General features: G+C 41.3%; 9 protein-coding genes across 9 annotated transcripts; 5 read left to right on the forward strand and 4 right to left on the reverse strand. All coding sequences in view use genetic code 12, as the record gives it.

Moving 5' to 3' along the window:
- Window positions 1–2,520: 2,520 nt before the first annotated feature.
- Window positions 2,521–4,224, forward strand: PEL1 (CDP-diacylglycerol--glycerol-3-phosphate 3-phosphatidyltransferase; the record flags this gene model as incomplete). The annotated part of the gene is made up of 2 exons (XM_064921410.1): window positions 2,521–4,068; window positions 4,135–4,224. 2 exons carry the CDS (start codon window positions 2,521–2,523, stop codon window positions 4,222–4,224), a joined length of 1,638 nt encoding a protein of 545 aa, XP_064776542.1.
- A 109-nt stretch (window positions 4,225–4,333) lies between these two features.
- Window positions 4,334–5,769, reverse strand: RJT20DRAFT_32122 (uncharacterized protein). Its single transcript, XM_064919707.1, has one exon. The coding sequence runs from the start codon at window positions 5,505–5,507 to the stop codon at window positions 4,668–4,670; it is 840 nt and encodes a 279-aa protein (XP_064776543.1). The 5' UTR covers window positions 5,508–5,769; the 3' UTR covers window positions 4,334–4,667.
- An 899-nt stretch (window positions 5,770–6,668) lies between these two features.
- On the forward strand, window positions 6,669–7,720 carry RJT20DRAFT_126522 (uncharacterized protein). The gene has a single exon (XM_064916776.1). The coding sequence runs from the start codon at window positions 6,686–6,688 to the stop codon at window positions 7,541–7,543; it is 858 nt and encodes a 285-aa protein (XP_064776544.1). The 5' UTR covers window positions 6,669–6,685; the 3' UTR covers window positions 7,544–7,720.
- A 617-nt stretch (window positions 7,721–8,337) lies between these two features.
- On the forward strand, window positions 8,338–10,647 carry GBP2 (single-stranded telomeric DNA-binding/mRNA-binding protein). The gene is made up of 2 exons (XM_064916777.1): window positions 8,338–8,586; window positions 9,042–10,647. The coding sequence occupies exons 1-2, from the start codon at window positions 8,554–8,556 to the stop codon at window positions 10,362–10,364; spliced, it is 1,356 nt and encodes a 451-aa protein (XP_064776545.1). The 5' UTR covers window positions 8,338–8,553; the 3' UTR covers window positions 10,365–10,647.
- Window positions 10,648–11,600, forward strand: RJT20DRAFT_126525 (uncharacterized protein). The gene has a single exon (XM_064916778.1). The coding sequence runs from the start codon at window positions 10,857–10,859 to the stop codon at window positions 11,304–11,306; it is 450 nt and encodes a 149-aa protein (XP_064776546.1). The 5' UTR covers window positions 10,648–10,856; the 3' UTR covers window positions 11,307–11,600.
- Window positions 11,601–12,402: 802 nt separating this feature from the next.
- RJT20DRAFT_126528 (uncharacterized protein) lies at window positions 12,403–17,417 on the forward strand. The gene has a single exon (XM_064916779.1). The coding sequence runs from the start codon at window positions 12,706–12,708 to the stop codon at window positions 17,197–17,199; it is 4,494 nt and encodes a 1,497-aa protein (XP_064776547.1). The 5' UTR covers window positions 12,403–12,705; the 3' UTR covers window positions 17,200–17,417.
- On the reverse strand, window positions 17,340–18,865 carry LEU2 (3-isopropylmalate dehydrogenase). The gene has a single exon (XM_064916780.1). It carries the CDS (start codon window positions 18,718–18,720, stop codon window positions 17,587–17,589), a length of 1,134 nt encoding a protein of 377 aa, XP_064776548.1. The 5' UTR covers window positions 18,721–18,865; the 3' UTR covers window positions 17,340–17,586.
- Window positions 18,866–21,929: 3,064 nt separating this feature from the next.
- Window positions 21,930–24,934, reverse strand: RJT20DRAFT_154181 (uncharacterized protein; the record flags this gene model as incomplete). Its single annotated transcript, XM_064919091.1, has 3 exons — window positions 21,930–22,059; window positions 22,924–22,974; window positions 23,083–24,934. Coding segments are annotated over 3 exons (2,031 nt in total), but the record flags the coding sequence as incomplete, so codon positions are not given.
- A 1,985-nt stretch (window positions 24,935–26,919) lies between these two features.
- Window positions 26,920–27,680, reverse strand: RJT20DRAFT_32183 (CFEM domain-containing protein). The gene has a single exon (XM_064919709.1). The coding sequence runs from the start codon at window positions 27,521–27,523 to the stop codon at window positions 27,008–27,010; it is 516 nt and encodes a 171-aa protein (XP_064776550.1). The 5' UTR covers window positions 27,524–27,680; the 3' UTR covers window positions 26,920–27,007.
- Window positions 27,681–27,855: the final 175 nt, after the last annotated feature.

Genomic DNA, 27,855 nt, shown 5'->3' on the forward strand with positions numbered 1-27,855 from the left:
TCACCATTGAGAAGCCATTTTTTGCATTTTTGCTGGATTCGAACTGAAAATGATGACATTAATGCCACTTCATACATTGGTTCGTTGATCCACGTTGTCGCTGCCCCTTCCTTTCGTGGAATCAACAAGTCTCAGCCCCGTCGTCAAACACGACCCTGTTCCCTCTAAAGCACTGTTTCTGTTTCTGTCCATTTTCCACTCTGCCTCTACCCCTCTACCACGCTCTCGCTACGACTATACCGTTTATCAACGGGTTTCGCTATTTTTTTCGCGAAGAGAGGAACGTTTACTAAAACTGACACAGAAGAGGTCCCGAAGTGATGCCACTGTCATCCGCCGAAGGGTAAATTGCATGGCAAAATGCTCCCAAACGGGGAATGTTTGTGACAGGTGTGCACGGGTGACGGAAATGATGATCTACTAGGGAGGGCATATGTTGAGTTTAAGGAGAAAGGAGGAGAGCAAGAGTTGATGAGAGGGGTCATTATATTGTATGTATGATATTATCATATTTGATTTCAAATCTTTGTATATACAACATAGACATATATACAACATAGACATATTAAATAGATACAGAAATAGAAGTGTAGTTAGAAATAGAGACAGAGTTAGAGTATACTTCACTTACGCACACATTACCCACAACCACATATACCAACACACAAACACACCCACACCACACACACCTCCAATGATGCCATCAACAATGCAAGAAATGCATTCCCCAACTCCCACTGAAGATAGCGAGACTTTTTATTCATTACGATATGTGCACACCACGGCGGCGCGGAAAAATGATTGTCAACGTTTTTTGTTAAGCTTTTGATGGCTTTCTTGTTGGGGGATAAAAATTTTTAGATTTCTCGCTAGTTCACCGTTTTGGGATATATTTCTCGCTATACAGAAATTGACTTTTTGTTCGCTGTCGTTATCTTTTGTCCCAGCCCCTCAGCACACCGAGAAATACAGCTTTCCGATTTGATCTTGGGATTACCGCTATGCTGCGAATGGCAGAAAAGAGCTCGAGGAATTACAATAGTGAAAGAAATAACTTAAACCCAAATGTAAAGGGTCTTGTACCATCTTGAGTTCTAAAACGTCATCGTTCGTCTGGCTACGATTCTTGAAAAAAACCTTATTAAGGTTGCCTTGCGGTGTTCCACCGCGGGCTTCCAAAATCTCATCTTTCTTCTGGCAGGTGGGCAAACTTCCACCGGCACGGTGGTCGCCTCGAGAATTTGTGATTCCCCACCACGGCACTACGGTGGTTACGGGCCTATCTTGTATTATAATACGCTATCTATACCGATATCAGGTTACGGATTACGGAATACTACCGTGTTCCATAATATTTTTCCTCCGTTTCTGTTTTCTTTCTATTTTTCCATATTCTATCTCGAAATGGATGGACATGGAGGATATTTTCGGGGCCGGTGTCATTAATTTCTAGTGGTGGAGGAAAGACTCATCGCGGTATCATCTGTCGGAATCATCTGTCGGTATCATCTGTCGGTATCATCTCTCGGTACGTTCTGCTCTGTTGTATGTTTTTATGTTTTTTTTGTTTTCTCGCTATTTTCATACGATGGTACTAATATATCTCTCTAGATTTAGTGAAGTTCTATTTTGCATCTCTTTCGATTTCTTTCGAAGCTCTAATTAAGTTATTTCGTTTGTTCCAAAGTGCTATATACTACTCTGAGCTATTCTCCTGTAATAAAGACCACCATAAAAAAGACAATTAAAACCAGCAATCAGACTGTATTCTTCCATTTCTTCCGTATATTTTGACCTGCCACCACGAAACTTCCCCCCAAACTCCCACTTCCCGTCTCTATTTTCTTTCTTCTTGTTCTTTTCTCTCTCTCTCTCTCTCTCAGTCTCTCCGTCTCTCCCACTTTCTCTCTTTCTCCTCCCATGAAACTACTCCTCCCTCTCCCTCCCAAGAAAACTGACTCCTCCGTCGCTCTTCCCCAATTTCTTGCTCCTCCCCAATTTCTCGTTCTTTCGCTCTTCCCACCATTGTTTGTTATTTTTTCTTCCCCCAAATTCCTCTCATTCCCTCACTACACGCTCATTACGCTTACTACACTCTCATTACATCGTCCATCTCCATCCTCTCTCACTCTCTCACCACTCTCCCACCACTCTCTTACCACTCTCTCACCATTCTCTCTCTTCCTCTCTACCTCCCTCCTCTTCCTCTCTCTACCTCCCTCCTCTTCCCACGTCTTCCCTCACCATTCTCCCACTATTTCCCCCCACCTCTTCCCACCTCCCACTATTTCCCGTTCCGTCCCTGTCACCATTCCTGCTTCCTCCACTAACCGTCTTCGTTTCGTTTCGTGTAGTGTTTGTTGTTCCTGTTGTTTGCAGCGTTGATTTCTTTATCGTTGTAGTTTGCTTCTTCTGGTTTCTCCTTACCCTCCCATGTGGATCAACAGAGGCCTTCTACAAAACTGTCGTCCCGCCATCGCAGCAAGATCAACTTTAAGACCTCCGTCATCTTCTTTCCCCATGATCCTGTCAGTGTACTCGTACTTGTTCTCGCGGAACCAACCGCCTTCGCAGGAAACTTCAGTCCGTGCTTTCTCCACTGACAACCCCATAATGGCTCCCGAAGTGGTGGACTCGTTCCATCCTCGTCTAAAGACCATCTTCCACCAGCTCGATGCCATCGCTCCGAGATTCGTATTGAACAAGGGCGATATAAATATCATCACCGCACCCGATGAGTTCTATTCGGCGCTTAAGGCCAAGATAGTCGCTGCCAACCATCGAGTGTTCTTGAGTACTCTCTATATTGGCAAGCATCAGGTCGAACTCGTCGACTGTATCGATAGCGCTCTTAGTAAAAACGAAAATCTCAAGGTTTACATCCTCGCTGATGCCCTTAGAGGTACTCGTGAAGCACCAGAAGCTCCATGCTCAGCTCTGCTTCTCGTGCCACTCGTGGAAAAGCATGGAAAACATAGAGTAGACATTAGAATGTACCATACGCCCCATTTGCTGGGGTTCACCAAGCATTTGGCTCCAAAACGTATCAACGAAGGCTGGGGTCTTCAGCACATGAAGTTGTACGGATTTGACGACGAAGTCATGTTGTCTGGTGCCAACTTGTCCCAGGACTACTTCACTGATAGACAGGACAGATATTACGTGTTCAAGAACAAGTCACTTACAGACTACTACTTCCGCATCCAGTTGGCAGTGTCGTCTCTCAGTTACCAGATCTTACCAAGCACAAAACTCGTCCAGGGTTTCAGACTCACTTGGCCAACGTCCAATAAGTCTTGTGAACCACATATGAATCTCCATCGATTCCTCAGCGACTCGCTGTACTTGTTAACCCCACTCTTGAAGCAGCACCAGCTTTCGGCCTTCGATGAGTTCACAGATACAGACAACTTCGACACGATAGTGTACCCAATCTCACAGTTCAGTCCCTTGTTCCCGGCTCAACATGATAGATCCACTGAAAAGCCTGCCATCCTTCGTCTCTTGTCGTTCTTGGACACTTCCTCCATCAAATGGTGGTTCACTGCGGGATACTTTAATATGCTTCCTCAGATCCAGGAAAGACTCATCAATGGAAAGGCTCCAGGAACAGTTATCACTGCCTCTCCTAAAGCAAATTCTTTCTACAAGTCTGCTGGTGTATCATATTACTTACCAGAAGCCTACCTTTTATTTGCAAAGAAATTCTTGGAAGAAGTGTACAAAGTCGGAAAGCTGTCACTAATTCAAGTTTACGAATGGCAAAATGGTATAGTAAATACAGCCGGAGGATGGTCTTACCATGCCAAGGGTCTTTGGATAACAGTTCCAGAGGACGAAGAACCCTCTATTACCGTGATAGGTTCTTCCAACTACACAAAGAGAGCGTACTCGCTTGATTTGGAGAGTAATGCCATCATCATCACCAAAGACCCTGAGTTGAAACAGGCTATGAAAGCTGAAATTGAAAACTTGATGAAGCACGTAACCCGCATGGACTTAAACGATTTTAAACCAAAACCAAAGAAGGTAGCAGAAATACCAATTGGAGATAACGCAGGAGAGGTGGTAGACACAGTTGCGGCAATAGAAGATGAGTCTGATAACACCAATGAGAAGAAAGTGGCGAAACAGGAGGATAACGTCGTCTATGAAGTAGACGAGGACCGTAAGATCAGTTATGGAGTTCACTTGGCCGTGAAGTTGCTTGGAGGGAAGTTGTAATTAACCTCAAATATCATATAAATAAGTAGAGTATGTATTCGTATATACCGATAGCATAGTTCGAAATGAACGATTAAACGACAAGGAAACATAGCTAGTAGAGTAGTAACCAAATTCTACATTAAATGTATGTTGTACACTGTTATTGAATAGTATTGATGCAAATTATACTCTATTAAAACCAATGATCTGTGTTTGAAAGCCTATTTAACACTTAATGAATGAGTTATCCGAAATGAACTTGATGCTATCCTCCGCGAGTTTTATGAATTATCTGAGTGTGTTAATTCTTATTGTGGTAATCCTCTCTAGCGGATTAATATAATGGTATGTTATCTTCGTGATAAATGAGAGAAGCATAAGATGCTAGTGAATTCTTGGTTATTTGCAAGCAACTTCTCTTGTTAAAGGAAAGTCTTAGTTTTGCTCTGATGAACTCTTTATTAGACTAGCTCATCTACTGAAGCATCTGATTCTACCTCTTCATAGCTGTGCAGCAACACGCTCTCATCAACGCCATGTTCGTAGTAATAGAACAATTCTAATGTTGGTCGATTGCCATGATACCAATACTCCAGTTGTACTAGAAATAAAATCAAACTTCCACCGCTTGCAAACAAGTATGCCCATGTATTGTAGTTGAGTGGAACCTGATACCAATCATAGAACCAGTCACTGGTGATCTTACCGACTGCAAAGAAGAAGAGGCCGACCGATTGCAAAAGAAACCAATTGCGATGTAGCCCTATCACACACTGACCAAACCAGTTCATCATAAGCTGTGGCCAGTACTTCACAAGACTTGTAACCTTAGCAATGAACCAAATGTAATCTACCAAGTCCAACAATACCATCGATGACTCTTGAAAGGCGTATAACTTCGCTACGTAAACAAAGCCTGCCCCCAATATCCCCAAAAAGAACATATTTAATCCACTCACACACTGGTTTATATTACGGGTCTTGGGGTAGATAAAGAACGTCTGGAACATGAGTGCTGAAGACACCACCAACACAATGGTCTCTGCTATGATAAGCGTAGCTATCACAGGAATCTCCGCATGGACAGGATACCGCCAACGGTACTGTCGGATCACTTCGGGGTTCGTATAGTAATTCAAGGACGACCCAATCGACGCTAGCGTCGCTATCCAATTGAGTAGGATGTAGTCATAAGAAAGTCCGTAGATCGACTTCTTGATCTTGTTGTGTTTGATCTGGTTACAGATACAGACCGCTTCGAAAAGCGCTGCTAGAACCATACACGAGTCAGCAAAGTTCATCGCATCTTCTTGTGGCGATTCTTATGTGGAATTGACTATACAAGGTATATAAAACCCGAACTTAATGAACACCTTTCACCAAACCTTAAGCACTATGACGCCTACACTTAGATACAAACTACAGAAAGGGCAATCAAAAGAGCTATGGAAACCACAAATTCCTCGAAAAAACTCGATTTCCTCACTTATCCCAGCTTCAGGATCACTCACCAGCACTTTGGAACAACAAACTCTCCCTACAACCTAGAAGAATATGACTATCTTCTTCATCAATCTGGTACCTTGAAATATATTTGACGTTATTATTTAGGAAAGCAGCTAAGCGGCTAATGGTCGTGTGCGGGCGAGGTGGAGGATGTGTGCAGGCTGGGAACTCCCCTAGGTGATAAGGTGAAGGGTAAGAGATGATTCTGGAGGGAGGGAGGGAGAGTATTCTTTGAGATCTGCTTCTTCTTCTTCTTCTTCTTCTTCTTCTTCGATGAACTCCTTCCTAAAACTGTTATGCCTCAATTAATATGCTATGCTTCAAATACTCTATGCTTTGCTATGCTATGTTCTTTCTGCCAAATGCCTGTGTTGTATGTGCAGGTTTATGTTTGTTAAGCGAGTTAGTAGCTCTGTAATAGTAAAGTAAGTTAAAGAAAGAGTTAAGAAGCTGTGGTTACGACTGCTCTGGAGTCTCATATGGGTACAACCTCGCTGAATGTTGAAATATATATGGATACATATATATATAACATGTGATACCTAATTCTACTGTTAGAATCTGCTTAATTCTGTATATTATACATAACATAAAGATTTTAGAGCACTCAAGGTGAAGTACCAGCAAAATAAGAATACACATGCCTCCACCACCTCCCCATTATACATTATATACATATTTTTGAGCACTCAAAATAAAGTACCGTCAAATGAAAATACACAAGTCACCGCCACCACCAACACCACCTTCCTCCCCATTCATTAGGGCCCCCCACCAAAAAGATAATACCTTGTCACCAAAATCAAATTCAAGAAAGTCGTGTGATCTAAGTCACATGATCTCTACACCAAAATCATGTCTATCCTGCACACACTCCAATATCGCGACGTCAAAAATGAATGTTTAAATCACCAAAAATACACTATAAAATAGGGTGTTTTAACAGCATTCTTTGTCTTTTAAACCACTTGCAATGCTGATGCTGGAAATAGAAGGCAATTGGGACATTGTAATTACGTCCCTCCAGGATATTTGCAACTCGAACGAGTCCTTGACGTTCGATAACATATATGGTAAGTATGCTAAAGGAGGCCTTGATGAAAACTTACTGGAAGACGAACTTCTCAAGTTGAAGGAGGAAATAGTCGACCACAAGTCCAATATCGGCACGGCCAAGAGATTGATAGATACCTCGCAGGAAAATTTAAGGACATTGATTGAGCAGCTCCAGAAAAGAGCTGAGAAGGACGCTTCTGTGGCCGCCGCTGCTGCCTCAAAGTCTCCAAGCATAAAGAAGGCTGTTGCTGGCAAGGGTAATAAGAAGGGTTCTACGCCAACTGCTAGTTCGGCCGCTTCGCAGGCGAAGGACAACAAGAAAAGCAACTCTAAGAAAGTCGGAAGACTGTATTATACTTCAAAGTATAATCCTCTGGAACCAATATATATTGGGTCGGAAGTAGCATACAAGCTAAAGAATCGTCATTCGGAGGAATGGATTCAATGTGAGGTAATGAAGGTCATTGGAGACGGAATTAAATTTGAGATCCGTGATCCCGAACCTGATGAGAATAATAACCCAGGACAAACATTCAAAGCGAACTACAAGGAAATATTGTTGATTCCTCCTATACCAGAGGTAAAGGATCTTGTAAATTATGCCTACGGCACCAAAGTTCTCGCCAGGTATCCAGAGACCACCACTTTCTACCCGGCTCTCGTTGTAGGCAATCGAAAGGATGGGAACGTGCGGTTGAAGTTTGATGGTGAAGAAGAGGTCAACAAGGAGACAGAAGTTGAGAGAAGGTTGGTACTTCCTTTCCCTGAGAGATAACGACTAATGATAGAAACAAGTCAAAATGTATATTATGTTGAAGAGGTGCTAAATGTATTGTTAATGTATGAAATGGTTATACATAGTTGATTGAGGTGTAGTTTTTATCGTAAGACCATGGAGGATAGCTCCATTCGGTTTTTAATTGTCATGTGAAGCAAGTCATATGTATTGTTTGCACTGTACAATTGTAGTCGTTTAGTGGACTTATCAGATTACCTTCTATTAAAAAAAGCATTAAGAGAATTAGCTATTATTGAGGCTGACCCCACAGGTTAGTATACAAGAAAAGATTCATGTAGCATCTGTTACTGATATAACTAATTTAGAAATTTTTATCCAAAACCAAATTCTTCCATTATTTCTATTGCCAACTACTGATTAATAGCTTTGTGACTTTTTTTTACTAAATTTGAATATATGTATCAATATTCACCAAAGTTCTTTAATATTCCATTATCACAGAGAAGCTTTGTACAATTCCACTCCTATTATATCCTATTCAATTAAGACTACTTTCTATTTCTTCACAATACCAAAAAAAGAAAGAAATGCATAATCTACTTTTCAAATGTACATTTCATGATAACTTCAACTAATCGAATAAATTACCAGTTCCGAAACCATAACAATACAAATAGAATACTTTCACCTTACTATATATAGATATATAGCGCTACCATTTAAACATCTCCAACAAAATTTCCTCTGCGCTACCAATCATGAGTCGTGCCCATGCCAAATCCAACTTTTCACCAAAATTCGATTTCTTCAACGGATGATGCAAGCGACGAGTTTCTTCTCCGTATTTGTAGAACAAGACTCGAGGGAATCGGCTTGTTAAGATATAGGTTCGGTTAGTGGAGAGCCATTATTTGGACTTTGTCTTTTAGGTGAAGAAAAACGGGCAATTTTTGACGTTTTTCATTGGACAATTGGTGATTATATATCTGCCATTAACAAACATCTATAGAACCGGTCGTATAACAAGTGGTAAAAACTAGGCTAAAATGGAGGGTATGGATATCGACGATTACTCAAGAGTATGTTAATTTAGAATTTTTCATTGCGACGACAATTCGGGCAGTATTTGGGTTTTTGGAGTAGGAATTGGTAGAAGTTAAAGGAATAGGCTTGCAATATGGAACAATAAAATTGGATATATGACGAAGATCCTAGCATGGTTAGGACGGATTGGGACTTTGCTGCGTGGTGCTGAGAGCTGCTGCTTGGTAACGGTTGCTTCCGAATGCCAAGGTTAGGATTAATGTAAATGAGATGTGTATGTAATGGTTTTGTAACAAGAATTGAACAAATATCCAATGAATGCTGTAATCTCTTACGGTTTATGTTGTCTAATTGGGATAAGAATTGAAGTTTTATTGTTATTTTGCTGACTAATCTTCTCCAAATGATTTCCTTTCCAAACATTGCTACTTATTGTTGTCAACAATTGAATCGAACGTTAAGGTAAGAGCATTTGCTAATAGAAAAACAGGATCGCTCTCGTTCTCCAGTAAGAGAAAGATCTCGCTCGCCGGATAGAGAGAATTCAAGAAGAGACTATGGTAGTTCAAATTCTCGTGGTGGTGACAGAAAAGAACGTGATTATGGTGGAAGAAGAGACAGAAATTATGGTGGAAGAAGAGGTGACCGTGGAGGAGATAGATACGGTGACAGAAGAGGTGGTCGTGGAGGTAGAGACAGAGACTATAATTCTAACGCTAGCTCTAATAGAAGAGACTACGATTCTGGAAACTCTGCATCAAACTCTGCTGGCGGTTCTGGAGAAGAAGCTTACAGAGCTAAAACGGAGAGAAACTACGATAACTCCATTTTCATCGGTAACATTCCTTTTGACTGTACCTCCAAAGATGTCGAAGAAATCTTCAAGGGTAAGTTCAATATAATAAGAGCTGATATTGTTACCAATAGAGGCCAATCTCGTGGTATGGCCACTGTGGAATTCTCTAATAAGGACGATGTCCGTGATGCTATAAGTAATTTTGATCATTATGACTACCGTGGCAGACAGATCTTCGTCAGACAGGACTATCCTCCTCCAGACAAGAAGAGAGTAAACCAGCCAAGAAGGGAAAGAGATTATGGAAGAGAAAAGAGTAGCAGAGATGATTATAGTGAAAGAAGAAGAGATGATCACAGTGATAGAAGAAGAGAAAACAACCCACCAAAGCTGGGAACAGAGATTTTCATTGGTAACTTGCCATTCTCCATTAACTGGCAAGCCTTGAAAGATTTGATGAGAAAAGCTGGTGAAGTACTCAGAGCTGACGTCAGATTGGATAGTTGGGGTAAATCCAGAGGTTTTGGTACTGTTGTATTCGACACTCAAGAAGACGCCGAAAGAGCCGTCGAGATGTTCCAGGGTTACGAAATTGAAGGAAGAAAATTGGACACCCGTCCCGGAAGAGGTGCAAGTAGCGAACAGCTGGTCGAAAGAGACTCCTACGAAAGCAGATCAAGTAGAAGAGATAACTACTCCAGCGAAAGTACCGTTTCTAAGAACAGTGAATTCACCGAGGGTGTTGTAGGAAACGGTGAAAGATCTGACACAATCTTCGTTGCCAACTTACCGTTTGCAACCACCAACGACGATTTGTATGAACTTTTCGAGACCGTTGGCAGAACCACAAAAGCTGAAATCCAGTATAATGAATCAGGCAAGCCTAGCGGAAACGCCGTTGTGCAATTCGAATTGGCCGAGCTTTCTGAAAACGCCATCAAGAACTTGGACAATTACTTGTACGGAGGTAGAAACCTTAATATTACATATGCCAGCAAGCCAGAAGAGGCCCAATAAGAAGGTGTTAATTACGTCTGCACATGATGTATGGTACTGGACGTACAAAAAGAGAGCCAAACGAGTGAAGAAAGAGGAAAAAAATCTCTCTAAAACTGCTGGAACGGCTCCCTTGTCCTTGTCTCACTTTATAACTTCGGTCCACCCGAACACTTCGCTTTAGCCCTAGTCATTTGTCATAAAATTTTGTAAAAGTATATGAGTATATATCACTCTAATGTCATGTCGTTTTATTATGTAAGCGCACGCCATACCACTCCAAGTTTACCTGTAGGCCTCGTTTTATCAGGATTGCGCCCTTAAATTCGCTTTTTTTATATGACACCTTCCTTAAGAAAGACGGAGGAATCGGAATTAACGAATTAACATATATAAGGGCAATTGTTATTCAATTGGTGAATGAGGGAAAGACCAGGAAGTAGTATTATCAAGTAGCATTATCATTGCGAGGAGCAGATCGAGAGAACAAGAAGAAGAAGACGAACTTGAAAGATGGCAGAAATTCCACCTTCTAGTACCAGCGGTGGCTATATGTACACAGACGACGGAGAGTCTAGAGTGAAGTCACACCATGTGTTGCTATTCGTAATAATTGTAGGATGTCTTCTATTGTTCCACTTCAGGCACAAGATAGCAGAGGCTCACGATAGATATAGAACAAGGACAAGGTCACAAAATGGATTTTACAATAGACTCAGCAGCTTCCAAGATGATGTGCTTAGGGGATTCAGTAGTTCCAATTTCGATCTTGAGGGCAATATCGAGAGCAATGACCCCAGAAAGGGACTTCTGGAAGAAGCCAAACTAGAGATAGAGGTGATAATGAATGCTAAGGGCAAATCTTTTGATGAAGCAAGGTTAGAATATACCCAAAGCGAACTTGGGAGGAACGGGATCCACAACGACGGGTTGCCCAATGACCCCAAGTTGGTAACGTTTTGATGAATATCCGATTAACCTTGAACAAGTAACTCAATAATAAATAAAAATATTTAACTGTTTAAATAGCGTGAATGGAATGTAAATTGTGATCAACTAATTAAGAGCTTCAACAGCCAGCAATAAATGGTAGCTCAAAGCTTATATCTTAACCACTATAATTCGGAGGCACCGAAACAAACTTCAATAATGACAGACTTGCAATAACTCGTAGCGTATTATGTACAAATAATGTACTATGTATAATCTATATTTGCAGATTGTTATCAAACAATACCTGGAGCTCCAGGATTTACTTAAAATTTAATTTAAACTAAATTGAATAAATCATAATTATAATTGTTATAGTCTAATATTTCTTAAGTACTAGGTGCTAATCATTTACATATGTATTTAAGGCAATTATTTCCGTATCTTATCAATATTTCCACTCTAAGAAAAAAAAATTTTTGTATTTTCATGTGAAATTCAAGCCAACCTGCTCTGTCATCTTCAACTTCCGTTCAAGTCAACTAGTCAACTCCCAATTCCACATTATTCTCCACTAAAACATTAACTAAAACAATCCCATAGAAACTGGTTCATTTATCACATAGTGATGTTAGCAGAGGTGCTAATCACGAATTTGGCGTGCCTGTGGAATCAGCTCCATACCGCAATACTGAAATCGCAAATCACCTTCCGAATTTCGCGTATGATAACAGCGCTACCATACCATTTGTTTTGATAAAGCCTTCAAAAAGGATCTGCTGAGTCACGTGATCATGGAACACCTCCGTTTTCCGGGTATTGATGTTTCATCCTCGAAATTTTGGCAAATTTCCTAAAAGGACTAACTAACGAAGGTGCTGGCCCTCTTTGGGAACGGCAGAACACCCTGAAATGACGTCGTATCCTGGCGATCCCGCTTCTAACCAACATAACAATAGGTAAATACTACACCATCCACGTCCACAAAAGGAAGGTGTTTTCTCGCTTGCCTCGATGCGACCTGCATACCACATCTGTTATTGTTTTCCTCTTTGGGAAGGGTTGTTTATGAAACACTTGTGTTAACAATAGTTCATTATACTTCCTAATTAACATATTTATGACTAGTCAATTGGTGGTAAGAGGAGACATTACCAGACAAGAAACGAGTTGGAATTGTAGAGATAAGAAAGGAGAAACATTTGGTTTTTTCCAGAATTTTTTTAACCCCGTAGAACCCTGGTTATTTGACAGTACTGTTCTAGTGTAGTAACAGTACCATTAACAGCTTCTAGATATACATAATTAACAAGAAGAGTTACAAGAAAACTCGGAAAATACTACCAGCAGAAGACGATTTGCCTGAAACAGAACCTTCAATACAACAAAACACTTAATACTCGAAAAATCACCACATTTAACCACGGCTCCAATGAGTATCTATCATCGATACGCTTCTGGAGATCACGACCAAGCGTTCTTCAGCAGTCAGAACCAAAGAAGAACTAAACATGGTTCAAGATCTAAGCTGCCTCAGTATAATGCCAGCGATCTCAGTCTTAACAACTGTCCGATAAAATTGAAGCCGCTTCAGGGTCATTTCGACGTAACCGTACCCACAGCAGAGGAGATCCTGGTGGATCAATGGATGACGTTGTTCCCTAAAGCAGCGTTCTTTCTGGGCCACGACGAAGCGTTGTTCCACAACGTGATAACTATAGTGTACCAGAACCATAAAACAAAGAAAATCTGTGCTAAAACATTAACCAAGTATGGTCTAAGCTCGTATGACAATATCATTTTGGACAGTAGATCTCGATTCTGGCCAAGTTGTGAAAACCTTTTGCCGGAATACCAGAAATCGAATGTCAGAAGAGCGCTAGCTATCACTAATTTAAAGAATTACAATAGGATCTCGAATCATTCCGGTTCCTTGAACATAGAAAGACAATGGGATGAAACTAATGCTGGAGACTTGGCCAACACTATGAGTGCTATGGACATGAAATCTCCAGAGGAGTTGGGTTCAAAATTACTTCAATTTGGACTCCTCCAGCATCACACCATCAATTCTCTTGTTTTGGACGTGATATATGACAATTCACCAAAGACTTCTTCGAAAGAAATCATCGAAGAGAATAATAAACTTGTATATTTGTTGGGAGAGCAGCTCGAACAACTTTTCGATCCTTTGCTTGAATACTCACCAGAAGCGATGCAGATATCTTATAGTGTTCCTGCCAGAAGCACCTTTGTTGCTCCAATAGCATCCAGCGACGAAATCGACGCTGTAGTAAATGAGTTGATAACGGTGCAGACAAATTTCACCATGGGTTTGGTGAATTTGCTCCAGGACTTCATCATTCCACTTCGTATTAGCATATTAGGCACAGCAGCAAACACAGGTATCGCTAAACTTAACCAAGTGTTCCCTCCAACCATTGACGAAATCACTAGAATCAACTGTATATTAAATGATGCCTTGGCCAAGGCTAAACGATTCGGGTATGTCGAGATCTTCAAAGTGGTGGGGTTGATCTTGCCTTATTTCTACAAAGCATTTATTAGGCATGAGGCTAACTTGAAGAACTTCACTCAAAAGCTCAACAAATTTGGTTCTAAATACCAGAAGAATATCTTCGAGAACAGAAATATCAACAAAGGAAAATACACCATAAGAGAAATAGACTCTGTTATCGCAGGTTCTTTGTTGGAATTGCCCAAAATGAAGTTAATATTAAAGAGGTTATACAATTCTATCCAGGCAGAGAAAGAAGAGGTGAGAGGAGACATATTAGACGATGAAGATGTTCTAATTAATGATTCGTATAAGTCTGCTATGGATGTCATTGATGCTTTTGGAGGTGGTGCAGCGGAGGAGGGTGCAACTACTGGACGCTCAAGAATATTTACACCCACTGGTAAAATATTGACTCTTTTAGCTTCCAAATGGCCAGCCGAGCTTCAATACGGCTGGCTAACTCGTAAGGTTGTGGGAATTTTCGAATTAAGAAACGTTAAACCAATTGAAGGTTCATTGCAAGATATCGACATATTGATTATCTTCTCAGACCACTTACTTTTCTTAACGGTAATTGACGACGACTACTACTTGAAGAGAGACCAAGGAAAGTCTAAAAGACTTTCCATATCAGATGTCTTGATGCATTCGCTTATCAATGAAAAGCCTTTACCAAAATTGAAGCTGCTACCTTCCATGGAAGTTACTGCTTGGTGTGATATAAATGAAGTGGTTACTAGTACGTACAAGAGTCCATCGTGCGATGGGGATTCAATGGAGGTAGACTTTTTGAGGTTCTTAAACACTTCGGCAAACGGGTTTAGATCGTCAGAGAGAACTCAAAGAGTATACTCAAAGCAATATGAGGTACTATACGGGACCAGGGATGCACAACTTAGCGGAAACAACATCATTGAGTTAATTAACAAGTCCAAAATCTTACATAAGAGTCAACCTTTCCACTTGTTCAAGTCGAATGACCCATTCCTTAACGTTTACTCCACAGCACATGACTATTCTGTCTACGAAGCAGAGACATGTAAATCTCCTTTTGCCATGTTCTTAAATATCACCTTTGATGAACCATACAAATACTTTGAAAAGCATCCACATTTGAACTTGATTCTCAGTGCATCATTTATTAACGAAGATCGTATCCATCTTGTTGGATACAGTAGAACCGGTTACCTTAAGATAGATGAAATCGTTATCGCCAAAGACTTGCAGAGTTTCATTAAAGATATACTTGTTAAGACATTCGATGTTCTCCTAAGTACCTATAATAGAGTAACTGGACCGCTATTAGAATCTTACAAAAGCGATTTAGCTTATTTCCTTGAAGTTTTCCCGGCTTATGACAGAGAAGAATTAAAAGTTGAAGTGGAGAAAAGCGAAGCCGAAGCGCCAGTTGATTTAACATTAACAACGACAACAACTACCACTGTGGGACATTCTAGAAATATATCGGAGTTGATCTCTATCCCGGAGGTGTTCACTCAACAACTTAATGGACAACTGAAGAAAACGCTGGACGATGAACAAACAGCAGAAGCCTCTAAGCCTAATAGTAAAAAGAGAAGATCTTTTATTCAAAAGATGTTTCAGCCATTTAAGAAACAACAGGATGAAGTACCTACTACCAGTACTAAGACTACCAGTGCTAACAGGAGACTTTCAGATACTTTCACACCTAAGGGACACAAGAACAAATTCACTAAGGTGTATACTCTTTCTCCCGAGTTGGTAGAGGCAGAGTCAATAGTTAGTGCTGTTCCTGAAGTACGAGAGATTTCTGAGGCTAATCCAGTGGCATTTAAGAGGGTGACATCTGGTACAATGAAGGTTAGATCCACTCAGAATCTCCAAGAGCATGATGTTGTGGAAGAGTCAATACAAGTCCAACATATCCAAGTCCAGGACCTGCCTCGCCCAGAGCAATGGCAAGAAGGAGATCAAGGCTATGTTCAAAGGAAGCCTTCAACACAGAGACCTCAAAGTAAACTTGTACCAAACAAGGAAAGCAAGCCCCAAAGAAAATCACTTCAAGAAAAGCGAGTATCCAGTGAACCAGAAGTGATGGCAACAAGCATATCAGAGAATACTACTTTGCCTCAACTGGTTCCAAAATCATCAACTTCAAAAAGACAATCGTCGAGTGGTAAGTCTTCTCTCAAGAGCTCACTTAAGACTAAATATTCTGAAAACAGTGAAACTTTAGTGACTGCTTTCACACCACCACCGAAGATCGACATGCAGAGGAAGGTACTTCCAATGAGAAGAAACGTCACTGAAGAAAACGTCTTGGTATTGGATTCTATTAATAATCGTGCATTTGAAAATCCAGTTAGATCCAACGTTGCTCCATATCTCGACTTGAAGGATTTGCCAGTGGAAGAATTCTACGTTGATGGTGAGTCCAATTGGGTTTCTTTGTGTATTAGTCGTGAGAACTCGGGCTTAATCAAGTCTAACATTCAGGCATTAAAGGAGCAAGCTAATATTGACAATGTCATCAACGATAAAAGTGCACAGACAGACGAAAACAAAGCTCTCAATATCATTGACGAAGGCAACACTATAGATAACAGTAAAGAAGACTTGATCGAAAACAAGGCCGAATCTAAACATGAAGCCGCAAAGATAGTAGATCCTGTTGATCTATTCAGCCCTGATGTGTTTGCTAAAGTGGCGGGTAAGTCATCAAGAAAGATTTCGCCTAAATTGCCAAGAGATGACTCTGTTCAATCCTTGACACCATCTCAAATAGCTGATGAATTCGGAAGAACAATTGATCTTGAATTTTCAAGTTCTCCAACCGAAGACTCTATTCCTTACTTGAAAAATGCACCCAAGATTACTCATAAGGTAATATCTCAAAGAAAGTCAAGAAAACCTTCACCTCCCACGAGATATGTCAGCAGCAAACTTTCAGAAAACTACACTTCGAAGCAATCTGTATCAAGGAATAGCTCACTGGGCAGTAACTACAATCGAAGCAGAACAACGCCATCGCAATCGGAACTCTTGGCCTTGAATTTAAGAAGTCTACCAAATACAAGTTCATTAACATTGACCAGTTCGGAAGATGAGTTTTATTCTCCTGATGAATTCGCCAACAGTGTTCTTCACGATTTCAACAGATCACAAGGTATGCAGCGGAACTCTCTCTCGCCTGAATCAATGAGCAGCGATGCCACAATCATTAATGAACTTGCATTGGAGGGCCGAGACGACACGGTCAGTTTCGACATGTCTGGGAGCAAAACAGCAGAAGCAACGGCTACCAGTGTTACCAGTGTTACCAATAGGAATACTTATCCCGGTGCAATTACAAGAGACGATTCCATGGCACAATTGTCGGCATACTTGAACGGTACCATCAACTTTGGGGATTTCAGCTTATAAAGAGATTAATGGTTTCTTTAAGGTTGTTAGGGTTCGGGATTCATATAGCAATTGATAGTTCTTAATGAGTTCCAACCTAATCTGACTCAACAAATTCATGGTTTTAGATTCAGGTAAATCTCCGAAGGGTGGATAGGACAGTTCACGTTCAATCAAATAGTCAATGTGTTATCTATAGTTTAATAATGTATTATCAATAAATTGCAGTAATGTTACCATGATGATCAACATAAGCTATAAGCCACCTGTAAAGTCGACTTTCCATAGCCAATCGGTATGCAATTGCAACTACAATTTTGATAGCTTAAAAGTCATTAATGGTTTGTTTATTTTACTTTCCTTTTTACATGATAAGTACGTTCCAGATGTAGCAATAATGTAAGAAGTCTAAGCAGAACTCTGCAAGATCTTGGTTACGGCAGCAACAACAGCTTCACCAACTTCCTTAGTTGAGCTGGTACCACGCAAATCAGCAGTTCTGACTCCAGAGTCTAACACTTGACGAACAGCTTCTTCCAAAGCCTCAGCCTCCTTAAGAGAGTCCAAAGATAATCTCAACATCATGGCGACAGATAAGATGGTGGCAATAGGGTTAACCTTGTTCTCTGGCAAGTCAGGAGCAGAACCGTGACATGGCTCGTATAAACCAAAAGCTGAATTGGTGTCTGGCAAGGAAGCTAAAGAAGCAGATGGTAAAAGACCCAAAGAACCTGGAATCACCGAGGCCTCGTCAGAGATGATATCACCAAACATATTGGATGTAATGACAATACCATTCAACTTCTTTGGAGACTGCACTAAGATCATGGCAGCAGAGTCGATCAACTGATGTTGAATGGTTAACTGAGGGAATTCCTCAGCCATAACCTTGTCTACAGTTTTTCTCCATAATCTGGACGAGGCTAACACATTGGCCTTGTCCAATGACCAGACTGGTAAAGGTGGGTTGTGTTGCAATGCCATGAAAGCGGCCATTCTGGTGATTCTAGTGACTTCAGCTACGGAATATTTCTCAGTATCCCAGGCGGATTCCCCGTCAGCTGACTCTTCTTGTTCTTGTCTTTCACCGAAGTAAATACCACCTACCAATTCACGGACAACGGTGAAGTTAGTACCCTTGACAATCTCAGATTTCAATGGGGATAACTCCAACAAAGCATCAGAAGCGAAGTTACATGGTCTCAAGTTGGCGTACAAGTTCAATTCTTTTCTAATTTTCAACAAACCCTGTTCCGGTCTGACGGCTCCAGTACCCCATTTTGGTCCTCCGACGGCTCCTAACAAGACAGCATCGGATTTCTTAGCAGCTTCCAAAGACTCATCTGGTAATGGGACACCCGTGGCATCAATGGCAGCTCCACCGATTAAGTGGTGCTTGAACTCGAATTTGATGTTCTGGTGGGGTGTGGCCTTCTCAATGGCCTGGAGGACCTTAATGGCCTCGTTACAGATCTCGGTTCCGACGTGGTCACCAGGCAAGACGGTTATCGTCTTGGTAGTGGTCTTTTGTGGGGCAGACATAGTTATGATTCTATAGGTATAGGTATAAGGGCAAAAGTATGGATAAAATCCGGTGAAAAACTTACCTCGAAATTCGGTTTCTTTGTAGATTGTTCAAATAGCTACCACGACTCGACAACCCGATCTGTTTTACTCCAGGACAATTACCTGTTTAAGTACGTTTCAAATAGCCTTAATTCTACAATATGAGTAATGCTGGAGGCTTGTTGAATTTTTCAGACGTGTGTATAAGCCCAAGGGCCATGCCGGTTTCGGTGCGAGAGCGGCGATGGCATGCTAATGAGCGAGCGAGCGATGTGAACGTCACATGGTAGCTGAGCTGATGAGAGGTGGTGTTATGTGGTGGTGGTGGTGATGGTAATGCTGTTGGAGATGGGGAGATGCGTAATTGAGCGAAGTGGTCAAAAATTGTAATTAATGTAGGTAAGGCAATGAGTAGAGATGTGAGTGGAGTGGGGCGGGCTGAAGAATCTTATTTGAAGGTAAAATAATTCAGTGAGAGTAGTTTTCTTGTGAGGTTAACTTTCTGAGAAGTATTCATGAAAGTCATTTCATAGATTTTTTGCAAAAAAGTGGAATATTACATTAAATAAAATTAAATGAAAATTAAAGTATAACCACGATATTCTATTTGATTTAGTAATTTTTTTTTTCACGTAGAAAATGTCATTCTGGACATTTTGGTAGTGAATTGGTGAACAAATGGAGTAGTGGATACTCATACCTTTACCAGCCCAAAGTAGGAATATTGGCAGTTATAAAATAAATGCCAGTTAAGTATTATGTGGGTAATTTTACTCTTAGGTTCTAACAGACGATTATTGGGCAACTTACATGCTTCATCATAGACCTATTTGCAGCTTTCCCCTTGAAGAATCGATACTACCCCTTACACGTGATGTGCGGTCCGGATGTATAAACAAACCAAAACTCAGTCAGTTCTGAAATAATTGGATACTTACAGGATGAATACCACCGGTCCTCCATGTCTTAAAGTCTGGCAAGTTTGGTTAACAAGTAATAGCTGACTTGGAAATATCTTTGTTAAATATCTTTGTATAATTAAAACAAAATGACACTGCTCAGGTTAATTTATTACAACAATAGTTAAACCGTAAACAAATTAAAAAACATTTTTTAGTATTATCTATTTAATGGTATCATCATAAAAGGTAGCGCATAGAAATGAACTGAAGACCCAGGAAGCACAATACGTCCAAGTTAACAGAAGAATCGTTCCTCTAGTTGTATGGAAGCGAGCTTTAACCGTGAGTAGAAGAAAAGGTCCGAAAGAATTCAAAAAGAGTAACGAATAGCAGTACAATACTGCAAAGCTGGGATAGAATCATAAAAGTAAAAGAAATGGTGCCAACATGAAGACTATGGCTTTGAATTGTAATGTTACAGTATTAGCGTTTCCTTCGTAGGTGTTAATAACACCAACGGAATCACTGGGCAATGAACCCAGAACGTTTTCGAAATAGGAGGTAGTCGTACTAAGGCTACTAGATGGACTGTATGGGCTTGATTCCCATGAAGGCTCAAGATCGGTCTCTTGAGGTGAGGTGATTGATGTTGTTGTCAGTGCAAGGTAATGACTAACTACCTCTGAGGAATACTGCGATTGTGTTTCTTGCTCTGGAGTTTGCAAAATCGTATCAGGGAATTGAAGGGTGCTTGTAGTAGCTACCCCATGAGTAGCAGTACTGACAATTTCAGTAGTTCCAATTATCTTCGAGCACACCAAGCCATCACAAGCTGTCCTTGTGACAGTTGCAGTAATTGTTTCAACATCAATCTGATGAGTAGAATATGGAGTGGAATTTGTATCTTGATCTACTGGACTAGCTTCCGTCAATGGACAATAAGTAGTGTACTCGATTACCGACCCACGTACCGTCGTCGTCAAGATTGTCACTCCTGTAGTAGCAACTGTTTTAGTGCATGTACTATTATAGTTGTAACACGAAGTTAATGTAATGGCAGTGGTGGAAACATCGGTAACAATGACGGATTCGATAGGTGTATCGACTTCAACAGTCACAGTTTCACCTGACAGACCAGGAGTATGAGTGACAGTTCTTGTCGTTGAACCAGTCCAAGGCGTGGTGAAAGTAGTTGCTGGAATTGTAGTGTCAATTTCCACAGTGACAGTATCACCAGGTTGGTCAGGAGTGTGAGTAACAGTTTTGGTTGTTGAACCAGTCCATGGAGTTGTAAAGGTGGTAGTTGGAATTGGAGTGTCAATCTCAACTGTGACAGTTCCACCGGACTCATTAGGAGTGTGAGTAACTGTTCTTGTTGTTGAACCAGTCCATGGAGTTGTAAAGGTGGTAGTTGCAGCAGGAGTGTCAATCTCAACTGTCACAGTTCCACCGGACTCATCAGGAGTGTGAGTGACAGTTCTTGTTGTTGAACCAGTCCATGGAGTTGTAAAGGTGGTAGTTGCAGCAGGAGTGTCAATCTCAACTGTGACAGTTCCACCTGACTCATCAGGAGTGTGAGTAACAGTTCTTGATGTTGAACCAGTCCATGGAGTTGTAAAGGTGGTAGTTGCAGCAGGAGTGTCAATCTCAACAGTCACAGTATCACCAGGTTGGTCAGGAGTGTGAGTGACAGTTCTTGTTGTTGAACCAGTCCATGGAGTTGTAAAGGTGGTAGTTGCAGCAGGAGTGTCAATCTCAACTGTGACAGTTCCACCTGACTCATCAGGAGTGTGAGTAACAGTTCTTGATGTTGAACCAGTCCATGGAGTTGTAAAGGTGGTAGTTGCAGCAGGAGTGTCAATCTCAACAGTCACAGTATCACCAGGTTGGTCAGGAGTGTGAGTGACAGTTCTTGTTGTTGAACCAGTCCATGGAGTTGTAAAGGTGGTAGTTGCAGCAGGAGTGTCAATCTCAACTGTGACTGTTCCACCGGACTCATCAGGAGTGTGAGTGACAGTTCTTGTTGTTGAACCAGTCCATGGAGTTGTAAAGGTGGTAGTTGGAATTGGAGTGTCAATCTCAACTGTGACAGTTCCACCGGACTCATCAGGAGTGTGAGTGACAGTTCTTGTTGTTGAACCAGTCCATGGAGTTGTAAAGGTGGTAGTTGCAGCAGGAGTGTCAATCTCAACTGTGACAGTTCCACCTGACTCATCAGGAGTGTGAGTGACAGTTCTTGTTGTTGAACCAGTCCATGGAGTTGTAAAGGTGGTAGTTGGAATTGGAGTGTCAATCTCAACTGTGACAGTTCCACCGGACTCATCAGGAGTGTGAGTAACAGTTCTTGTTGTTGAACCAGTCCATGGAGTTGTAAAGGTGGTAGTTGCAGCAGGAGTGTCAATCTCAACTGTGACTGTTCCACCGGACTCATCAGGAGTGTGAGTGACAGTTCTTGTTGTTGAACCAGTCCATGGAGTTGTAAAGGTGGTAGTTGGAATTGGAGTGTCAATCTCAACTGTGACAGTTCCACCGGACTCATCAGGAGTGTGAGTGACAGTTCTTGTTGTTGAACCAGTCCATGGAGTTGTAAAGGTGGTAGTTGCAGCAGGAGTGTCAATCTCAACTGTGACAGTTCCACCTGACTCATCAGGAGTGTGAGTGACAGTTCTTGTTGTTGAACCAGTCCATGGAGTTGTAAAGGTGGTAGTTGGAATTGGAGTGTCAATCTCAACTGTGACAGTTCCACCGGACTCATCAGGAGTGTGAGTGACAGTTCTTGTTGTTGAACCAGTCCATGGAGTTGTAAAGGTGGTAGTTGCAGCAGGAGTGTCAATCTCAACTGTGACTGTTCCACCGGACTCATCAGGAGTGTGAGTGACAGTTCTTGTTGTTGAACCAGTCCATGGAGTTGTAAAGGTGGTAGTTGGAATTGGAGTGTCAATCTCAACTGTGACAGTTCCACCGGACTCATCAGGAGTGTGAGTGACAGTTCTTGTTGTTGAACCAGTCCATGGAGTTGTAAAGGTGGTAGTTGCAGCAGGAGTGTCAATCTCAACTGTGACAGTTCCACCGGACTCATTAGGAGTGTGAGTAACTGTTCTTGTTGTTGAACCAGTCCATGGAGTTGTAAAGGTGGTAGTTGCAGCAGGAGTGTCAATCTCAACTGTGACAGTTCCACCTGACTCATCAGGAGTGTGAGTAACAGTTCTTGATGTTGAACCAGTCCAGGGCGTGGTGAAAGTTGTTGTTGGAATAGGGGTGTCAATTTCCACAGTCACAGTTCCACCTGACTCATCAGGAGTGTGAGTGACAGTTCTTGTTGTTGAACCAGTCCATGGAGTTGTAAAGGTGGTAGTTGCAGCAGGAGTGTCAATCTCAACTGTGACAGTTCCACCGGACTCATTAGGAGTGTGAGTAACTGTTCTTGTTGTTGAACCAGTCCATGGAGTTGTAAAGGTGGTAGTTGGAATTGGAGTGTCAATCTCAACTGTGACAGTTCCACCGGACTCATCAGGAGTGTGAGTGACAGTTCTTGTTGTTGAACCAGTCCATGGAGTTGTAAAGGTGGTAGTTGTAGCAGGAGTGTCAATCTCAACAGTCACAGTATCACCAGGTTGGTCAGGAGTGTGAGTGACAGTTCTTGTTGTTGAACCAGTCCATGGAGTTGTAAAGGTGGTAGTTGCAGCAGGAGTGTCAATCTCAACAGTCACAGTATCACCAGGTTGGTCAGGAGTGTGAGTGACAGTTCTTGTTGTTGAACCAGTCCAAGGCGTGGTGAAAGTTGTTGTTGGAATTGGGGTGTCAATTTCCACAGTCACAGTTCCACCGGACTCATCAGGAGTGTGAGTGACAGTTCTTGTTGTTGAGCCAGTCCAAGGCGTGGTGAAAGTTGTTGTTGGAATTGGGGTGTCAATTTCCACAGTCACAGTTCCACCGGACTCATCAGGAGTGTGAGTGACAGTTCTTGTTGTTGAACCAGTCCAGGGCGTGGTGAAAGTTGTTGTTGGAATTGGGGTGTCAATTTCCACAGTCACAGTTCCACCGGACTCATCAGGAGTGTGAGTGACAGTTCTTGTTGTTGAGCCAGTCCAAGGCGTGGTGAAAGTTGTTGTTGGAATTGGGGTGTCAATTTCCACAGTCACAGTTCCACCGGACTCATCAGGAGTGTGAGTGACAGTTCTTGTTGTTGAACCAGTCCAGGGCGTGGTGAAAGTTGTTGTTGGAATTGGAGTGTCAATTTCAACAGTCACAGTATCACCGGGTTGGTCAGGAGTGTGAGTGACAGTTCTTGTTGTTGAACCAGTCCAAGGCGTGGTGAAAGTTGTTGTTGGAATTGGGGTGTCAATTTCCACAGTGACAGTATCACCAGGTTGGTCAGGAGTGTGAGTGACTGTTCTTGTTGTTGAACCAGTCCAAGGCGTGGTGAAAGTTGTTGTTGGAATTGGGGTGTCAATCTCAACAGTAACGGTGTCGCCAGGTTGGTCGGGGCTATGGGTTATTGTTGTTGTTGTTGAACCTGTCCAAGGCGTAGTGAAAGTGGTGTAAGGAGGCACGTAGGGACACTCCGTATCAACATTCAAGAAGCTGTACACATTTTCCTCAAATGAAGTTATAACCTCGCCTGTAGGAGAAGTTATAGCCAATGAAAAAGCTGCCGGCCCACTTACATTGACAATGACTATTCTGAGTGGGTAGTAAAAGCCTGCTGTTAGTCTTTGAGGTTCAGAGACTGTTTGTGGAAGACTGCCATTGAATTCTTCGTTTGAATAGATTGCGAAATTACCATCGGTTGAAATAACATTTGTATCGCAACATTGGAAAGCTTGACCAGCACCGAAAGTTACGACAGCGGCGTTATCAGCAGTAACTTCAATGGAGTATGAACCTGTTTCATCAGCATAAAAGTATCCGGTCAATTCAAGTGTAAAATTAGAGACCGTTATGGTCTGGCCATATACTTGATCAGTTGCCTGATCTTCCCATTGAATTAAATAGGGATCAGTTGGATATCCATAAGAGAATGCTGGTTGTGTAACGCCCTCAACAGTACCCAATAATGGAGTGTTTTTATATCCAGTTAACAAATAGTTGATGTTCGAGTCAGAGAAATAAGCATCTTCGGGATTGTAATTTGGGGCGCTATCAGTGTAAACGTTTCTGTAAGGGTAAAACGAAGCTTTGAAACCTGGGACCGAAGATATAGTATCCGGTGAACATGCTCCAGGATCAGCAGAGGCGACTAAATTCAAAAAAACAAACCCTATCAAAAGGTACGCCATGGAACGCATCTTAATAGTTTTCCTGATTGGATTCTTTTCCAAATGGCATTAATTAGTTGAAAGTGGTCCTCTTTATATACGGAAGACGGCAAAACGACTTCACTTCGTAAAAGTCACCAACAACGAAGGAGACTTACTTCCACTGGAGCTGGAGCTGCTATACTCCTAATTAGGAATATTTTCCCTCTAGATATTGGCAAATATTATGTTATTATTCTTAAAGGGTTCTAAAAAATAATTGATTCTAGAAACACCCTTGCATAAAGCTTTGTAAGCTTGCTTTTGTAACAGGATTGGTATGGAAGGTCTTCAAAAATTTCATATTAGTGTGCCGTTCTGACACAGAAGACTTCGATTTACGAGATAGAATAAGTCGATATATAATATTTCCAACGAAATACGTCACAAGTTAGCAAGAGCTGAAGGGAAGATTTGGCTGAATTATTCTATAACCATATTCATTGAATAATAGTAGCTTATAAAATAATTCTTGGAAGAGCACAGGCTATTGTTTAATTTGACAGTTTAGGTTGAACCCTTTTTAACCATCGGGTCAGAGAAATTTAGTTTCCCCACCTTTGTGTTAGTGCAGATCTAAGCGTTCTAAATCTCTTCCTGGAAAGAAAATTCAAGATTTGCAACCGGACCTAAGATATCAGGAGTTCACTTGCATGACCTATTTCTTGGAACAAGCGATTAATAAGGAAAAGCTTCAAAAACTAGGAAGTAACTTACCGTCTTAATGAAGTATAAAGTTTACGAGCCAAACCATTGTGTGACATTATCTGGAAATGTGAAAGGGGCACTACTAAGACTTTTCATTATATTTGTAGATAACATCTATTCGTTAGAGCCCCTTGTAAATTTCCATGCGATGGAGAAGTGTAGACTTAGAAGGAGGTAATTTCTTGACGAATAGGGGGAAGGATAGCTCCCAGTAACCCCAGTGTACCGCATATACTACTTGAAACAGAAATATGCGTAATGCATTCCCAATGCATATTCCTATATAGAGCGGTGGGGTCCCCCAATTCATTGGTTTTATGCATACTCTTACAAGCCGTTGAAGATCCTTCTTTGGTAAAGTAAATGTATCAATATGGAGCATCATTGTACCAATGGGGTACTTCTGCAAGTATTATGAACAACAAGCATGCAAAACATGCACATAAACAGAATAATTGGAGCTCTTTTGCTCGAGTAACAACATGCACTTTCGAAACAGTATTGTCCGTAAGTTTCTCCTGGAATACTCAAAATAGCTCGGGTTCCAAGTTAAGTTTAATATTAGAGTGAAGAAAATCTTCTATTTTCTTAGTGGATCTCTTAGAGAACGTAAGGCTGTATCGGTTCCCAACTCTAAATACAACTCTAAAATTAATCAAATATGGGATCTCTTAATACCATGTTCACTACCCAAGTACATTTGTGCATTTCTCTTAGTTGTGACGGGTGAGTTTGAAAGAGATTATCAGCAAGACCATTCAGCTGAAGGGCGTGCTCGCTTATTGTTAAGGCGTCTCGCTATATTTTAGTGTGCCGAGCCGTTGGGGTCGAATTTTCACACGTAAATTGTATTTATAGACTTCGCAATTGCGTCAATCATAGTTCTGTACTCAAGCATTTTTCAGTCTGAACTGTCTGAGTATCACTTTGTTTAAAGCCTAACTCCATTGTTTAAAGCCAAATTCAGCTGTTCGGCTCAAGCAGGATGCTGTATCGTACCGCCTCATTAACGGAAAGTTATGCCGTTACTATACAGGGCTTTAAGAACTAAACAGGAACATTTGCTCTTTGAGATTAGTTAAAGCTAGTATTTTTCTGAAAATGGTACGCTGTGCTCCCAATATATCAAAGACCGCTAGCTGTAAGATGAAGATTGAATGAGGATTGAAGTAGCTGTTTTAGTGAAAAAGCTTCAAACATTGCATGGGAGCAGGTCTACGCCCTAATAATTTCTACAAAAAAAAAAAAGTGGTAACTTCATTGTATTTTCCAAGTCTAAATAGAGTTTACGCTTTTGACTTGACAATGTAACACCCTTGATAGTGGGTCTGGGAGTCTATTTAGAATATACTATTCTTAGGATAAAGCTGCAGCAGTCTCTTTCACAATACTTGTATTAACAGTAGGAGAAGTCTCAGGAGTTGGAATTTCAGCTCTCTTAGCCTTTGTTGTAGTTGCCATTGCTTCTTGAGCCTTGTCCAACGATGTTGTGTAAGAGGGAGAAACAAACCAATAAGGATCCCAAACGCCTGCTGTAGAGCAAAGGGAGGTAGCCAAATATCTTGCGGATGAAATTCCAGCGCCGTCACAGTTAGCAATCCAACACAGAGCAATCCGATTGTTGAATTGTGGCATGACGCACAAACAGCCTGTATCCCAATAGGGACAGGGTGTGTTTCCCGTATCTTGTTTCACACACTCTTTGGCACAAGCAGGTAAGTCAGCATAAATCCTATCAGCAAATCCATTAATTGAAGCTGTTTTAGCGACAGATGGATATTGCGTGTAAGGGTTGTTCGCAGGAGTTGTGTCTGCAGCAGCAGCAAAGGTCGCAGTCAAAGTGAATGAAGTGAGCAAAGTGGAGATTCTCATTTTTAAGCCCAGGTTAATAGTGGTTGAATGGTGGAAATACAGGTGAACGTGAGTGGAAAACGACTATTATTATACTCTACCTCTTATTGTCTGTGATTGACAAAATCTACAAGGTCGGAGAGAAAAATCATTTCGCAACCTATCAGGAAGTTCACCGATATCTCCTTCTTGTAGCATAGCTTAATTGCAAAATCGAAGTAGGGAAGGTCTTTAAGCTAAGCATAGACATGATTGTAGTAAAGCTTTTTTCTTTTAACTGGGAATTTCGATCGGCAAACCAATCTTGAACTTAATGATAACTAGTTTAAAAAACAATGAGGGTTTTAAAACAG

Source organism: Scheffersomyces xylosifermentans (genome assembly GCF_036884685.1).
Source record: "Scheffersomyces xylosifermentans strain CBS 12540 chromosome Unknown RJT20scaffold_2, whole genome shotgun sequence".
NCBI lineage: Eukaryota > Fungi > Ascomycota > Pichiomycetes > Serinales > Debaryomycetaceae > Scheffersomyces > Scheffersomyces xylosifermentans.